Genomic DNA, 18,314 nt, shown 5'->3' with positions numbered 1-18,314 from the left:
TGTGTGTGTGTGTGTATGTGTGTGTCTGTAATGACTGGCCTTTTGAGACCAATGGTGTTTTTGTACATTTTTGTAATGATCTTTTGGGAAAGTTAGCATCCACTACTTGACTCTTTTGTATTTTATAAGGATTCATAATAGGGGGTTTTTTTTCCCCCCTTTTCTTCATTATAATCACCAGATTAAGATGAACGGCCATCATTCAGGTGATATTATGTGTTTTGATTCTGGTTGGGATATTTTGCAAGTGGATACAAATTGTATAGAAAACACATGACTCATAAATCATTTCTACTCTGCGTTTGTATTTTATACTGAAAATCAGTTAATGAACTGTTACTGAAGTTGTTTCACCGCTGACATTTCCCTTTGCTACATGAGTGAATAACAGCTTATGATGTTTATAATGTCGGCTTGTGGTATGTAGAAAACGCTGCATCTTTTGTGCTTGTTTTTGTTTGATCAATAGACCAAAACTAAAAAAAAAAAAATCAGTTTAGAAAACAATGTCTCAACAAAATCGATTAGTTGCTGTGTTATAGCAACAAATCATACATCTTTGAGTATGAGTTTGAGTTTTGTGTAGAATTGGAGATGTTTTGAGTCTTAGCATCCATATCAGAATATAATACAGGCCCCCATTAAGAAATGCTGAGATTACGATGGCATGTTATTCTTTACTTTACTATTTTTTTCTTCAGTGAAATTCAGTGTATTTGATTAGGCATCCTTAATACCAGGCAACAGTGTGGTCTGACATTTATTCAGCTCTACATCAGCAAGGAGAAAATTAGCCAAATCACCAGGTTATTTAAAGGTTCCTTTCCATCAGCCTTCCTTATCAGAATAATCATCCTTCCGGTGGTTGTCTTTATCTCCCCTATCACCTTTCACACACTTGGTCATGTTGCAGCACCCAGTCTGCCATTTTACATTATTAGTTCCCTGTCAGGGGCACTCCCTCTAATGCTGAGAGGCTAAGGAGAATGAAGGTGAGGAAGATAGAAAGCGACGGGCCCTGCCTGCTCGTCGCTGGGGGAAGAGGAGGAGGCGGCGTTGACGTCCTAATCTCTGGCTCTGATTATCTTCTCATTACAATCAGACGGGAGCCACTCGACGAAGAGGAGAATGTGTAATTACGCTCAAATCTCCCATGACTAAAACAGAGAATAATAAGCAGGGCTAGAACTGTGTGCTCACATCAAATCATTCAGTTTATTTAATCATTCATTCTATGCCGTATTTCACTGTAGATGAAAAGTGGTTGAATTACCCGAACACCTGACTTATGGAAAAATTATTTGGGAGCCAGAAATAATTTTCCTCACTTTTGAAAAAAAACAAAAACAAAACAAAACAGAAAATCTGAGTGTCTGGTTTGATTTTGCATTTACGTCTTATTAAATATATCTAGGTCATAGATAAGGAAAAAACTTTAAGAACTGTTCCAGCACAAGGCAGAAAGCACCATTTCACAAAATGGCAGGCCAGCTGAGGCATGTAAATAACTGTATTTCAATTGACACATTGATTTGAATGGTAAATGGCTGACCTCCAATTTTCCTAGAGAGTGGCTGGAGGAAAGAAATGGAGGGGAATAAAACACATACCCAGTGGACCAAAGGGAATAAGGCTAACCAAGCATGTTAAATGTCCCCTCACTATTGTGCGATGGAAGCATTAGCTGTGTGGACAACTGCAAAAATCACTTGGAGAAGTTCTCACTGAAGGCTCGAGAGCAAAAACTGAATCTTATTTGTCCTTTTTTCTCTTCCCCCACAGCTCAGAAACAACAACCTGCCAGCAGCTCAAGCCTGATGAGAGGAAAGCTGTGGACACAAGGGACAGATATGGCTGCATCAAAGGAAACAGACGCAAACATCGCAGCCATCGCAGGGCCAGGAGGTGAGTTAGCCTTTGTGTTTTCACACATGCCAAGTAGCAATCCTTCAAAATCATCAGGAGGGTTTTCTGAACTAAAAGAAAACAAGTGCTTGTGAAGAGATGAGAAGGTTGAGAAAAGAATGGGCTTTAAACATGTACAATTGTTGATCAGTTGAGTTTTGTGATTAAAGTTTGTTTTGGTTGCGTCTGTAGATGATAAAGCCTTTTTAACAGCAAAACCAACACACCTTCAGGGCCTGATTCTCAACAAGAAATCCAAGCTAATCTCTATATTCCGGTGCAGGAAAAGCAAACACTCTTATCGGGGTAGGAAATACAAATGGTGTAAGGAATTCCACGCTGTGTCATTCAGATACAAGAGTCTTCTTCACATGCAGAGAAGAACAGTTTTTAGGCTTTTTATTCAGAGTTGGAGAAATCAATCCAGGCAGAGTTGGTTCTTTCTTTCTTTTTTTCTTTTTTTGGAAAGAAACCTTTTTAATTAATCTGACACCTTCAAAGCCGTTGCAGTTACACAGCAGGGAAGCAGGCAGTGATATGTAAAACATGACTCAAGCAGCATCTGAAGTGTAAGAGCGGATCATAAACATGAATCTCTTCTCTTTGGATGAACTTTACCCGGCGGCTGCTTCTCTTTGTTTTTGAATTTAACAGCAAGCGCAGAGAACACGCTGGCATGCAGGCTTCTGATAATCATTTTTCTGGTTTATGCGTGCAAGAAAAGACATCTGATAGAAGAAAGCACGGTGAGAGAGATTTATAGCATTATTATCTTTGGAACTGGGGCTTTTCTGTGAGACACCCTTCTCACCAGCAGCTCCAAGTTACAGCGTTTTAAAATTTAAATACTAAGAAATCAGAGTAGTCCTCAGTGTGCTGAGTGTACATAGTGCACATAGAACGTACACTAAAGCTCTACCATTGCTGAACCACAGTCTTTTCATCATTTGGTTTGGTAAACCTCTTAAATGATGACTTTACCCTTTCTTATACAGCAGCTCTGCAGCGTATCCATTTCATCAGACAGTAGCAGAGATGATCTTGACTTCATGCAGGGATCTTATTGTGAAACTGTAGGTCTTACTATATGAGGTTTAGAGCAATAAAATGAATGCATTTTCAGAGTCAAATCTTGCACAACACGGCTGCATTCAGACCAAAAAGCACAGCAATGCTAGAAGCTGCAGGAGGTTAGAGAGAATACTGCTACAAGTTCTAGCTGAGACGATGAAAGGAAGTCCACTTTGAGTAAAGCATCCATTAATTTTAATGAGATACTAAACTAAGTCAAACTCTCAAAACCTCATGCTATATCAAAAAAATAAAGAAATGAATTTTAAAAATTGTATCACCAGTAAAGTACTGTAAGATTACAGCTAAAGGTGATTAAAAACACGTTCGTTAGAGGCCATAATGAACAAGCCAGACCTCTCAGCTGTTTTGGCACAAGCCTGGTTCCTGTTCCCGTATTGAAAAATAAACAGGATTAATCATCACTCAGTTTTTATGCAGCACATATGTGGAACGAACTCCAAGAAAACCAGAGCTCTGTTTGTAATCAAGGAGACGATGTATTTATAGCATATCTACTCTACTGTCCTTTAAGCTGCCCAGTGTTAGATTTGATTTTAGTCTTTCATACTTACTTATCTGTGTTTTTGCTGTTTGTTACGTCGCCCTTATATTTCACATAAATGAATTTTGTGTCCAGTGTGAGGACTCTGTACTTGTTGAAGGTTTGAAGTAAATCTACCTTGTAAAGACTGCAACAATGTGTCCACACATTGTTAATTTGGACTATGTATGTGATTGATAATACAGTGGCATGCAAGATGACATGGCATTGCTGCTGCTTTCTAAAATGCATAACTGCAGGAATTTATTTTGCTTAATGTTACTTAGCAACAAATTCTTAGGTTTGTTTATCTATAATATCCACTCTTTTGCTTACATTTGATGTCTCCTGGCAAATCTTGTGGAGCCATAGATACATAGACATAGATAGATCCATAGTGCATATATCACTGCCGATTTGGTTCTATCATAACACACAATGTTTGGCAACACCGAAATCTTTTACCTAACCTTAATCAAACAATTTTACTTTCTAAATCGAAGCACAAATCATACTTGGAGGCTAACCCTGATCTCTGGGGTCAAAGACTATTGTTTTGTATTTCCAAAACCAACTTCTGCCACCAATATTTGAAATCCTATTCAGTAAATTCATGAATTGTTTCTCTCATTCAAAACAGTAAAAATAATTATGTTTGTTTTCTGATTTCTCCTCAAGACCTATTTTGCAATGATTTGTATTAGACGTATATAGACATGGACTGCGAACGACACCTTTGCAAATACTAGGAATATTGGAATTAAAGATTCATTCACAGAGTCATTAACAGAAATATACTAAGATACCAAAGCAAGTTCAGTGCACCTTGGCATTGTGTGAGCTCTGGGACACTGTTCTTCCACAGGATATTTCCTCATATGGGTGTACGGCTCTTCCTTCATTCCTCCTCCTCTTATCAAGTGACAAGTATATAAAACATCTAGAGTTGATTCCAAGTCTTGAGTTTACATTTGGTATCTGGTCTTTGTAATTCTCAGTATGAGGTCCAGAGAGATGTTGATGCACATGAAGGATGTCATTATTGGAAAATTCCAAATAATGCTAGAAGAGAGATAAGGAAAACTTTAAGAGTGGCAAAATCAACAATCTGATGCAAAGGAAAATTCACTGGCCAGCTCAGCAACACCAAAGAAAGACATGAAAGATGACAGACTTCAACTAAAGTGACTGGTCAAAGAATTCATTCCTCTATAAGTTAAGAAAAATCCCTTCAGAATGTTTATCCGAGTCGAGAACAGTCTCAAGGAGGTAGCTGTATCATGATCAAAGTCTAGACCATGACAGCTATGAAAAATATCTTTGAATAGATGAAATTCTTAGAACAATGATCAGAAGGAAAAAAAGTATAGAGAGGTAATAGTTCATGATCAGAAGCAAACAAGCAGTTAAACATGGTGGAGGCAACACTGTGGCATAGGGCATGTATGGCTGCCAGTGGAGCTGGGTCACTGGTGTTTTTCAAAGATGTGGCTACTGAAGTAGCAGGGTGATCTCTGAAGAGTACAGAGTTCTGCTTACTGCTCAGATTCAGCCAAATGTAACAAAACTGATCCGATGACACTTCACATAGCAAATGGAAAATGACCCAAAGTATACTGCAAAATCAACCCAAGAGTTTTCCAAGGCAAAGAATTGGATATTCTTCAGTGACCTAGACAGTCATCTGATCTCAACCCAGCAGAGCTGCTTTTCAGTTACTGAAGACAAAACAGAAGGAAGGGAGACCCTGAAATGAGCAGCAACTGAGGGCGGCTGCAGTAAAGGCCTTGATACTGGATACTTTCTTCAATTTGAAATCCACTGTAGAGCCATTACAATTAATAAATCAAAAACCTGCAGCATTGCTGTGTATGTAGAGATTGTACTTCATAAAGGTCAAGCTGGTAAATTCTATCAAATTATATTTATATTAAAAGACAAAAAACAAGGAAGAGAAACCCATGCATGCTGTTTTGACCGCAAGGTCAACTAAAAAGAGGAAACATAACATACCATAAAGCCTTAAAAACACACAAAAAAGCTATGTGATTACATGATATATCCTCCACAAGCCATCAAGGTTAGATGCATGTGTTTTTTCATTGGCTTTTATTAAAATGACTAACGAGCTAGATCCATTTCCAAATACTTTGTCTCACTTACAAAGCATTGCCTGAGAAAAATCTCTTTTGTTGAGAAGGACATTTGTTCTGTGGATTGTTATCTTGCTAATTGGCCTGCAGCAATTTGGCAGAGAAAAAAAAGTTAATTATAACATGAGGCCATAAGCCGCTGACACTGGATTCCATCTAGAAATAGTAAGTTGATGTAATGAGTAGGTTTTTGAGAGTAGTTGTTGTCAAATAACAAAAAGAGCAAAATGCAGAAGTAAACTATTTAGATTTATTTCCAGTGAATTGGGTATCGAATGAAAACAGTCTGAACTTCACTTGAAACATAGAAGTGTGTCTGGTTACAGCTGAAATAAACGTACTTCAGTGCTTCATGGGAGAGAGACATGTTTTGTTCTTTATAATAATATAGGTAATGACATCTTAGATGTAGTCACATACATGTATAGTCTTCATGCATAATCATGGCTCAGATTAAAACATCAATTCTTTAGAAAAAAAAGTTGAATTGAATATATTTTCATCAAAAGTTCCCCAAAAGCTCCCTTTCATACACCATTGTTTCACAAAATCACCACTCCTAGTGCAGCTGGCAATTGACTGCTTTCTCATTCTCCTTTTCATTCTCTCAACTTCATCAAAAGAAAGTGTTTCTGCTGGCAAGAAGAAATGCAAATGCTTGTCTTGTGCTCTCTTTCTACAAGGCCAGAATGGTAGAGGTGTTAATGAGTGACAAAGCGTTCTCATTACCAGGAGAGGGTACTTGGGCTTGGACTGTCTAATCAGCCCTAATGCATTTCAGTTCCTAATGCTCCCAAACTGCCGACTACTCCAAGCAGGGCCATTTATTATAGCAGGACACTCTTCTGCATCTGATGAAACAGGCACATACTCTCCAGAGCTCTGTGGTCGTATATATCAAGGGGGAGTGCAGTTTGTCACTGTCTGGATCAGTCCTGATCACACTCAACTATGTGCATGACCTCTGTTTGTGTAACAAGGAGGTACATTAAATTGGACACATAAATGGCAACAATTACCCTCCTGTAAGCATAAAAATGATTCCAAATATATCGTACATAGTTGCATCTGCAGGCATTTTGATAGCTTAAGTCAAATGCTGAGCAATGAAAATAACACCTGAATATTAGTAACATTATTCTATTTTTTTTAAAGGTTTCTCTTTTTAATGACAAGTTTCATTCACTTTGAAATATGTGTGTGAATATATATATATATATATGCACACACACTCACACACACACACACATATGCACATTCACATTCAAAGTGGAGGCTCACACTTTGCACTGACACTTATGCACTTAAAGTTATACTGTAGAGAATTGGAAACCTTGATCACGACAATTAGGGTTTTTTCTTCTTTTATATTGTTCCATAGCTGCTATGCACTTCTATTACATTAGAGAATCAAGTGCAACTTATTGTTGCTCTTGTACAGTAAAGGTAATTTGCATAATCCTTAAGCTTTATTTCAAATCCCCCATGTCTTTATGTCACTCTTAAGACATGCCAGATGTTTTCCAAGGTTTAATTCTCAATTATCAGTGTCTTTTTACATCACCGTTGTTTGTGGACAAGTGAACAATGCATTAAATGCCTTAACTCAAAAATAGCACTGTGCGTGTCTATTAAAGCCTTTGTTAATGGCTGTTTTATTTGGCAAAAGATTGAAACAACTGGAGCATTTGAACATGCAGGGCTAATGTTAGGCAGAAAAACACACATATATATGCTACAAATGCAGCTTCGGTTTTCACAAATATTCAGTAACTTTTACAATTAATCTTTTAGTCCGTAAGCTACTTGCTCCCTTGCCACAGCAAGTATTTCCACATGTTTGATTTGGCTCCTGTTCCTTTCCTAATGCATCCCCAAAGGGAATTTGTGTCTCTGACTTGGCAAACAAAAGGTCACATTTGCTTGCCAAGCAAATGTGTTAACCACTACACCACTTAGTCTGTAAATATCCACAAGTTTATACCCATTATGATAACTACTTTTTTTGTTGTTCTGTATCACCCAGATATGGTCAGTCACTCTCTCATGTATTTCCTTGCTATGAATTTCAGTCTCTTCTGCACTTGAAAGGCCCATTCAGGGGGGCTGTGGTGCTTCAAAAGACCTTCATCTTCTTTTCCACATCAGTCATTTTAAAAGAGTAATGAAGTGGACCACTGGACAGCAACCAAGCTGGTCAGCAGATGGAATACGACCATTTTCTTTCCAGTATAATGATGAATTCACACTTCAAGAGAAGAAAGGATGGATAACAAGAATATCTCACACTATAATGAGAATGTGGCTATACGCAGAACAATGTGTGCAGAAATAAAGGATCCATGAGCTACATGGAGAGATTCCAACACATTCTCACAGTCACCTGCATTTTTGGCACCATTACAGAGCGGTGGCCAGGGTAAAATATCTGTCTTTAAATTATTTGGAAACCAAAACTGAGTGTACCTCATTGCTTCTTCAAGATGTATATCGCTAGCTGCCTCTGTGCAGGGACTGGAGATGAAATTTACCTTTCGGCTATGGTACATTAAAGTATTATGCTTTATCCCTGTTAAATTCAGAAATAAATGACCATCTCCCAATCGAAATCATAAAATTGCTCAGCAGGCCCTGCAGCTCAAAAACTGAAGGTCTGTATTTTAAGTTCAAGATCAAATCTGTGATCCTCCCTCTGAGTAAAGTATAGTGACGTTCGCTGGCATGTTATTTGTTTTATGTCTATACCAGTTTGGAAAGGATTTTTCATCCTTTTGTCACGAGATTATCTCGTATGGGACATTTGGATCACAGATAATCTTGCTTATGATTGTTGTGAGAGAGAATCAGGATGCATTTATGTGCAGTTATGTGCTGCCAGTGATGAGTCATGTGGATTATTTTACCCCACCCATTCTGTCATGGTTATTTATCTGTAAATACTTTTAGGGAGGAAAGCAATACAGCAAATTCCCAAAGAATATATCAATCAGTTTCCAAAAAAAAGAAGAAAAAAAAGACTGTGACGCTGTGAATAAAATCACAATGCAATGATCTACAAATCATTTGTAGATCATTGCATATATACAGGCAGGGATAGCTCAGTAGGTAGAGTGGCGGCCCCATGATCGGAAGGTCGGGGGTTCGATTCCCCTGAACAGCTACCCTGAGGTACCCCTGAGCAAGGTACCGTCCCCACACACTGCTCCCCGGGCGCCCAATGGCTGCCCACTGCTTCACTGAGTGAATGGGTTAAATGCAGAGAGGGATTTTCCCCACGGGGACCAATAAAAACCTTCTTCTTCTATATATATATATGTTTTGTTTTGTTTTTTGCTCCAAGTCGTCTTTTAACAGCAAAAATGTTTGGGGACTGTGGAGAGCAATTACTGTAGATTTGAAAGCCAAATGTTTTCCCATGCTTGATATAGGATTTCAGCTGCTCAACCGTCCAGTGCCTCCTTTGACATATTTTCCATTTCATAGTGTGCCAAATGTTCTCTGCTTCCTGCAGGCAGATTAGTTACAGCACCCGGACTGTTTCGCTGTTGAGTCATGCTGTTGTAATACATGCAGAATGTTGTATTGGTATTTTGCTGTTCAAAAAGACAAGGACTTCTCGGAAAAAGGAAGGCAGCCCATGTTGCTCCAAAATCTGTATATTATGCAGCATTTATGGTGCCTTCACAGATGTACAAGTTATCAGGCAGTGTGTACTAGTACAGTGGCTGTGGCGGTTCGCCTAAACTGCCCCCTTGTCACAGTAAATGCTACAAATTTTAGACAGCGGTTTGCAAAGCTGTCTGTGTGAAGGACCAAAGAAGTACAACCAGGCTGGTCCTGCTTCCCTTTACCCCACACAATGTTAGTGCAATGATTTTTTTTAAAAAAAGATTTTGATTCACTAGACCACAGAGCAGTTTAACTTGGACTGTTTTCTGGATCTTTATATACTATATATTTATATCCTCAGTAACATTTTAATTTGCATTTATGGCACAAAAACAAACTTTTTTAATTAGCAGTGTTTTTCATGTTCCTGACACCTTAGACAAATTTTCCACCACGGATTTGTGAACTGTAGATTGTGCAGATTTTGCACATACTCGTGTGTGTGTGTGTGTGTGTGTTTATGTGTGTGTGTGTATGCTGAAAATTAGTATTACACCGCCAAACTATCTTCCATGAATTGATGAAAGTAAATGCCTAATTAGTTGGGAGATGTTACACTAGGTGTATTTTAGCTATACAAATAATACAATGAATAACTTAGTAACTTAGTAGAATTGATAGCAAATGGAAGACAAATCGTGGCGATCGTGGCTCAAGAGTTGGAAGTTCACCTTGTAATCGGAAGGTTGCCGGTTCGAGCCCCGGCTTGGACAGTCTCGGTCGTTGTCTCCTTGGGCAAGACACTTCACCCGTTGTCTACTGGTGGTCAGAGGGCCCGGTGGCACCAGTGTCCGGCAGCCTCGCCTCTGTCAGTGCGCCCCAGGGTGGCTGTGGCTACAATGAAGCTGCTATCACCAGTGTGTGAATGTGTGGATGACTGGATATGTAAAGCGCTTTGGGATCCTTAGGGACTAGTAAAGAGCTATATAAATACAGGCCATTTATTTTTACCATTTACAAACCACACTCTTCTGGATGACAGTCCAGTGCTTTCATCCGCAACATTTATTCATCCACCTCAACCCTATACCACTTCTATTGTTTGACTTTTCCTAACTTCCTAAAGCTTTCTGCCAACCTGAAAATGCTTTTTGGCAAAAGGCAAACTTCTGCCTCTGGCCTGTAGAAGGCTGCTTTTCAGCAAAAAAAAAAAAAAAAAGCTTTGATATTCCAGTAAACAATACTTGGCACCAGTTACACTTTATATATTTGGCTACAGAGCTTTTGAACATAGTGAAGCATTTTGGGCAGTAAAGCTGTGTTTTTCCTTCAGGGTGTGGTTAAAAAAAAGCAGAACAAAAAAACAGTGGCTGCAGGAATTTGATTCATCAGTTTGATACAAATACAGCTGCAAATAACAACTGTGGTGTAAATACTGGATGTGAAAATAGGAAACTACTAAGTTAACCACATAAGCTTAGGAGTAAAGCGTAAACCAGTCAATAATTAAACCTCTGGGGTCGACGGACCCAAATCACATGATCAATTTAAGATGGCATAGCAGCAAGATGTAGTCTCCCTGAGAATCCATTTCAGCTTGTGTTAAAAGTGCTTCCAACTATATACCAATTTTTAAATTGTATTGATAGGCCATGATATTTTTTCCTGTCTGCTGGAAGAAAAAACTGGGTAAAAACTGCATTTTTTCAAGTCCTGCAAGCACTTAAAAATACATGAAAAAACATTCCTTTCCTATTGGTGGACAAATGTACCATGTTGAGCAATCCAAATATTAGATAGCAACATGTGACATTTGGTTATTTAGGAAGAGGGGGAAGTTTTAGGAGTGATAGCAGTGAGAGTGAGAGAAAAAGAAAGTGAGTTTTGAGATTTGAGAGATTTGTGATGTTTAGTGTTTTGTCTTGTTTATAGTTAAGTCGTCTGTTTTGTTTTGTTTGTCAAAACAACAAGGCGATGGCTGAATGTCACAGTTGCTAAAAAGCCACCAAAGGCAGATTGCAATGTAGATTTTGACTCCAGGTGGGAAACAGGAGGAGTGATACACCTCCTGCTGTCAGGCCTGGAGGTACCAGGCTTGTGATGTGCTCCTCTGTCTTATAATGGACAGAAACTATTTTTTGGAGTGGCAAAAATAATTTGTGTGGCATCCTATTTGATGGACACCTGATTATTATGTAAATAGTTTTAAATGTTTATTAAAAAATTTTAAAAAAACTAAAAAACATATGTGTGTGTGTTTTTTTATTATATATTAATTTTAGAATTAATTAATATATTATAACCTATATATATATATATTATATAATATAATATATATATATATTAGTATAATAATATATATATAAAAATTTACAATTTATATTTGCATTCACATCTGATTTTAGATTAATTGTGTTAATACAGTATGTCAAAATGTAAACCCTTTAAATTCAGACATGTGGTACCATTGCTGAAAAGAATGATACCAAACAAGGCAAGGTAAAATATAGAGGTATAATCAAAAGTAGTCAACAACAGCCAATTATACTCTGGACCCCGGAGGGTTAAACAAACAGCTGGTCCAAGCTTTAAAACTGTACAGCATAATTCTTAGGGATATTGAGCTATTAGAAATTCATTTAAATTTCTTTATAGGTGTAAAGGCTTCTGCATTGAGTAATCTTGAAAGAACATAAGTCAGAATATTTTCGATTCAGTAGATCAAAAATCGCTGTGAAATTCTTGAATGTAAGACTGTGTATCATTCATTGGATCCCAAAAAGAAAACAAACGTGTCCCCTCTGCTCTGAATTTTCTCACAGTCCGTCCTTTGATGAGGAACCTTCCCCTCGGCCAAAGAGGAAGAAGAAGAAGAGGAAGTCTGAGCGGAAGAGGAAGAGGAAAAGGTCAGTTTCCAAAATTAGATGACACTGCAGTGTGATGTGTGTTGGTGTGGAAATAAATAAACCAAGGTTTGTGCAGAGGAATGCTTTAAATTCATATTTATTTTAAATTTTTTTCCTTATTTAGGTCTCCTTCTTACAGCCTGTCACCACCGAGGAAGAAGAAAAAGAAGAAGAAGAAGAGCTCCAAGAAAAGCAAGCGGCACAGGTAAGTACAGTAAATGTTAAAACAATATACAAAAACAGTTGCACGAGTTTTATATTTATGACTTAAATCATCTTGTTTCCCTTTTCAGGTATACCTCCAAGAAGTCAAAACACAGGTACATATATGATTTTTTCTTCTATAACCTCTGCATGTCTGCTTGCACTGTGCACATCTCATTTCTAAAAGAAAGACTTTAAAGGCAAACAGTTCATAACAGGATGAGTTCCTGTGTAACAGTTGGTGCCTGCTTTCAGCAAGATTACTGGATTTCCACCTGAAATGCAATTCTCTTTTAGTATCAGCAAGTAGGCAAGCTGTCTGTGCAGGCTTCGTCAGTATCAATACCGCTCTCTCATGATATTATTCTCTTTCATCCTAACAGCTCTTCAAGTTTAAAACATAAGAGGAAGGATGAACGCAAGCACAAGAAAAGGTCAGTGTGTGACTGTTGCATCAGAATGTACTCTCCAGGTCCTACACTATTTTTTCCCCCTCACAACCTCCTCTTCTTCCAGCAACGGTAGTCCATCCAGTATTTTCAGAATACCCACTGTCGAGGAGGAAAAAGAGAGGATACTGCAAAATGCTATCCTGTAAGGGCAAGATAGGTGAATACAGAAACGTACCGCTTTTATATTTCTTGAGCTAAGCGTGAAAGAACCTTTGCAAACAGAAAAACTGATTGAACACTTGAGCCACAAAGAGAGAAAAATGGGTGAAAGAGGGTAAGAGAAACCAATTTCATGCTGTGATCTTGCAACATTTTATAATTTGACTTTGGATGAGCGCATTGTTGTTTGTAAGCACAGAGCCATGTTCGGTAGCTGCTGACTTGAACGGAAACCATTGCTTTCCAGCTGACTACAACTCTTTATTCTCTTTTCTTTTATTCAGATCACTTCACTCGTTCATGACTTTGTCATTCTGTTATACTCTTCCCTTCACTAATGTGACCTGTCACTCAGAGTAGCCAATAAAGAAACATAAGGTGATGATGTGACATATGCAATTTTGACGTTAAATAAATAAAAGCTGGCCTGTTTATTAGGCACTCCCATTCAACTGCACGTTAACACAAATATTTAATAAGCCAATCACATGGCAGCACCTCACTAATGCCTGTATTTGACCTTTCTTCCTGATTCTGATCCTGACCTCAGAATTTGGGAGAAAGGTGACTTAAGGCAGCGGTCCCCAACCTTTTTTGCGCCACGGACCGGTTTATGTCTGACAATATTTTCACGGACCAGCCTTTAAGTTGCCGTGGATAAATACTACAAAATAAAACCAGTATCAGTACCAAAAAAAAGAAGATTTATTCATAACACACAGGAAAAGACCCAGGGAAAACAAGTTAACGATAAAAACGATTAAAGAAAGTAACGATAAAAACTGATTAAAAACTCTGAAAACCATAAATTTCACACTCGAGCCTCAACTCTCACAGTCCGGTACCAAATGGCTCATGGAGCTATAAACGGCCTGGGGGTTGGGGGCCACTGACTTAAGAGACTTTGGTGGGGATGGGTATCGTTTAGGTTTTAGCCGATACCGGTGCCAAACCGGTACTTTTGAAATGGTGCCGGTGCTTAAACGGTGCTCAAACCAGTGCCTAAAGAATGGAGAACACAAAATTGGTCCTAAAACCTCTCATGTTCAGCTGTTTTTTTTTGTAAAAAGATAACAATGTTAGCTTTTTCTGCAGCTATAGGGCATATATGGTATCACTCTTGGCTGGAAGCAGTGCTTAAACAATGGAAAAAACACAAACTTTGTCCAAAAACCTCTCATGTTCAGCTGGGTTTTTTTGTAAAAAGATAACAATGATAGCTTTTTCTGCAGCTATAGGGCATATATGGTATCACTCTTGGCTGGAAGCAGTGCTTAAACAATGGAAAAAACACAAACTTTGTCCAAAAACCTCTCATGTTTAACTGTTTTCCACTTTTTCTTTGGTCATTTTAGCCTTTTTGGCCAGGGTGAAGGGAGTATCTGCCATCAAACAAGAAGACAGCCGCATGTAGCTACGACGGTGTTTGCTAGTTCACCTTACGTGCATTAATTTAATAACGTGGTTAGCCTACTCAACGTAAATTACACACGAACAACATTAAGCTACTCACGCAGAGAAGAACGGCTGCTGCTGCCATCATCATCCATCATCATTTCTGCTACACAGGTGTTACCTCCTTTGCGCAGTATCACAGTATCAGCTTAAAGCACTTGTTGCAGGCTGCTGAGTTTACATATTTTGCTGTGAAGTACAGCCAGACTTTTGACCACTTTGCTTTGGGCATTTTTAATCTGTAGCTCTGCTCTAAAAGAACGTACGTATCTGGACCCGCCTACTATCCTCGGAAACGTAAAATGATTGGCTAGAAATCAAAGTGTATCACAGCTCAGGAAAAAAAAGCACCGAAATAAAACACCGAAATGTGCGCTGTTTTTCGGTCTGGTTACTACCGTTTATGTCAGAACCGGTGCCATCATGGCACCGGATACCGGTACCTATCCCTAGACTTTGGTAGTTGGTGCCGGTCAGGCTGCTGAAATTTTCAACACCACAATCTCTAGGGTTTACAGATCCAGCTTGTCGACCTTGTTGTTGTTGTCAGGGTTCACAGGAGTAGGGCCAGACTGCTATGAGCTGATATGAGCACTACAGTAACTCAAATAACCACGTATTACAACCAAGGAATGCAGAAGAGCATCTCTGAACACACAAGACATCGAACCTCCAAGCAGACGAGCTGCAGCAACAGGATACCGCACTTGGTGTCAAATGACTCCTGTCTGCTAATAACACAAAGCTGAGGCTACATTTTGAATAAGCCCACCAAAAGTGGAACACAGAAGACTGAAAATATGTTGCCTGGTCTGATGAGTCTTGATTTCTGCGCTGATGTTCAGATGATAGGGACAGGATTTGGCATAAACCACATGAAAGCATGGATCCATCTAGCCTTGGTTCTTGGTTTCTTCCTGTTAAAACAGAGTTTTAACTTCCCACTGTCACACAGAGGTTGCTGGTATCATCTGATTGTTGAGGTGTTCTCTGTATTATTGTACAGTCTTTAGCTTACAATATGAACTACCTTGAGGCAACTGTTGTTGTGATTTGGCGATACAGTGTATGACTAAAATTTGACAGCCTTAATGTCTTCAGTGTTGTTTTAACAGTAAACAGAATAGTAAATTGAAAAGTAGTCACTCCACTGTAAACACTGACATTGATAGCTGAAAATTCAAGGTGGAGAAAGGCCACAGACTGCACATAAAATATAGATGTAGGCACCATAACAGACTGGCTTGACTACCATTTTAAAGCCTCACCTTTTTCCAAGACAGTTTTTTTTGGATGGCAAAATCAGAACTGTCTAGTCACCAGCTTTCAATTAAAGAGGAGCATTCATAATTCAGTGTGATATTAAATGAGAATCTAATTCTGTTTTGTGAACATCTTTCTCAAGACAAAACGTATGCAGGGGCCATTTTTGGTCTGTTCATCTTTAAACTTCTGGCCACCAGTAGGCTACAAGACACTTTTTTGCATTAGCACTACTCTTTTTTAAAAATGTGGGGAAAGGAGAAAAACTATAGCTGCTACCAATTAGAGATGCACAGAAATGTTTGGCTGTCCAACATAAACAATGTGAAAGCATGCAGATGTGGAGTATTGTGGTTTGAGTTTGTTTTCTTGCATTTATCCAAACTAAAGGACTACTAGTGAGGCCATTTTTGCCTCTGCTGAATTGCAGATAATTGGACAAATAGCACATGTCAATTAAATGTGTATATGGCAGTCCTCTGCTTTGTAAAAGAAGCTAAATAGCCACCACAATGAACTTACTAGAAAAACTAAAGAGATGATGTTTTAATGTATTTTAGTGCAAATGAATAGAGAACAGAACATAACATCAACCTGTCACTCCAAGTGGCGATGTACATTATATGCACATTTAAAGCAGAGACAAGAGTCAGGGGTGATTTGTGAAAGAAGGCACAAAAGGATGAAAGGGAAGGTTTACAGGATGGTAGTGAGATCATTACTACTGAGTGCCACTTACAAAAAGACAGGATGTGTAGTTGGAGGTGGCAGAACTGAAGATGTTCATATTTTCTTGAGTGACCAGGATGACCAGAAGTAGAAATCAGTATATCAGAGGGACAGCTCGGGTTGAGCGGACTGCAGACAAAGTTAGATAAGAAGGGCTGAGATGGTTTGGAACTGCACAAAGGGATCATGGATATATTGGACAGAGGACATTAAAGATGGAGTTTCCAGGCAGGAGAAAAAGAGGAAGAACACAGAGAACATTCATTGGTGTAGTAAAGGAGGACATGCAGAGGGTTGGTGTGACAGAGGAAGGTGCCAGGGTGAGGTAGGTGATCCACTGTAGCGACCGTTATGGGAGCAGCTGAAGGAAGGCAAAAGAACAAAGAACAACAATTTAAAAGTTCGATTTTTATTCTTCATCACATGTATTCGTTCATATTTATCATAAAGAGGGGGTAGACCAGGCTCTAAATATATTTATTTTGGCTGTAAATTTGTAAAGTTGTTAGGAGTCAGTGTGGATTTGTTTGCCAGTTAGCAATTCTGCGTTGCTTCATGTAATAGCAGAGGAGGCTTCTGTTTGAGAATGACATACACAGGTCATGGCAAACTGTCCTGTAGTATGAACATAAACTTTGGAAAGTGTGATTTCTGGATAACTCTCTGGCCCTCCAGGTTAGCCAGACTTTGGAAGACAAAAGAAAGGTGCCCAAAAAAGTTTTAATAAATTCGTAATCCTTTTTTTTGGTCTTACTGTAGAGGCACACATATAACAGAAATTCAAGTTTCTCTCAAAACTAAATGGTTTGCATAATGGTTTTCTTGTACTGCTGATCTTTGGAGAAGTGCAGCTATGCTATTTGCTTGCATGTTTGGCTTGATAGGTCTCATGTGTAGCTGGGACATTAGTAAAATTTGTTGTAAATCCTGTACAATGTATGTTTAATTGATGGAATAAATAATACATTTATTTATTTAGTTACAATACTAATAATAATACAATTGCAAAAACTGCCAAAGTTTCAAATAATTAAGTCAGTCTTGGTAATCCCTATGATTAAAACACTTTACTCCTCTTTTCCTGCTCTTTGAATGGTATTACAAAAAGAAAATATTCTTAATATATCACACAGCTCTGACTGTTCTTCCTGCCAATCAACGCAGAAGTCCTAACACCAGGTTGTAGAGACCTTGTGTTTGCAATGGCCCACCGATCAGATAAAATGGTTGTCTTAAAGGGAGGGGGAAGAGAGCGCAAAAAGATATGTTTTGAGCAGCTAAACCAAAGTCAAGCCCAAGAAGACAGGGATTATGTAAAGCTACTGTAGTGGAGTTTTTTGTGAAAAAAACTAATCATAATCTTAGCTTCTTCTCTACGTGTTTTTTTTCTTTCTTTGTTTTGTTTCAGTTCTCGGACTCACTCACGTCGGAGACGGCGGTATCGGAGGTCAGAGTCAGAGACTTCTTCCTGCCAATCTTCAACAGAGGACAGGTAGGCCCAGCGCCCCCACTTCCACCCCACCCCCAGCCCGCTCCCTTGGTTAATCTTATCAGTCTGAGGTGTCTGCCGAGTTCTTGGTCACATCGCAGAGATGACTGATAAGGTGGAGGTGACTTCCTCAGACTCAGGCACAACCGGGTCTTATCACAGCTGCACAGAAAATGGCTGCAAATGCACTCTAGAGATCAATACACTCAATTATAATGACATATAGCAAATTTCTGGTTGTGTGATACTATGAAAGATGTCTTTTATGGGTCATACTGGGCTGACTGCATAAAGATTTCTAAAAGCTAGAAGCATATCTGGATACTTTCTGATATAAATTAATCATTTCAGTCACTTATCACTGAGAATATATAT

At 38.7% G+C, this 18,314-nt stretch overlaps 1 protein-coding gene across 2 annotated transcripts in view; it reads left to right on the top strand.

The window, feature by feature from the left end:
* The window catches only part of srrm4 (serine/arginine repetitive matrix 4), a 61,721-nt gene that overhangs the window by 33,447 nt on the left and 9,960 nt on the right, over nucleotides 1-18,314 (top strand). For both annotated transcript variants that reach the window (XM_005928889.3, XM_005928888.3), the window contains 6 exons: nucleotides 1,783-1,905; nucleotides 12,105-12,188; nucleotides 12,313-12,393; nucleotides 12,482-12,508; nucleotides 12,776-12,826; nucleotides 17,859-17,942. In XM_005928889.3, coding sequence (XP_005928951.1) covers nucleotides 1,783-1,905; nucleotides 12,105-12,188; nucleotides 12,313-12,393; nucleotides 12,482-12,508; nucleotides 12,776-12,826; nucleotides 17,859-17,942 — 450 coding nt within the window. The remainder of the gene's footprint in view (nucleotides 1-1,782; nucleotides 1,906-12,104; nucleotides 12,189-12,312; nucleotides 12,394-12,481; nucleotides 12,509-12,775; nucleotides 12,827-17,858; nucleotides 17,943-18,314) is intronic.

The sequence above is a fragment of the Haplochromis burtoni genome, unplaced genomic scaffold (assembly GCF_018398535.1).
Source record: "Haplochromis burtoni strain Fernald_Lab_line unplaced genomic scaffold, NCSU_Asbu1 Contig_111, whole genome shotgun sequence".
Classification (NCBI taxonomy): domain Eukaryota; kingdom Metazoa; phylum Chordata; class Actinopteri; order Cichliformes; family Cichlidae; genus Haplochromis; species Haplochromis burtoni.
This window is presented reverse-complemented; position numbering and strand designations above follow the sequence as displayed.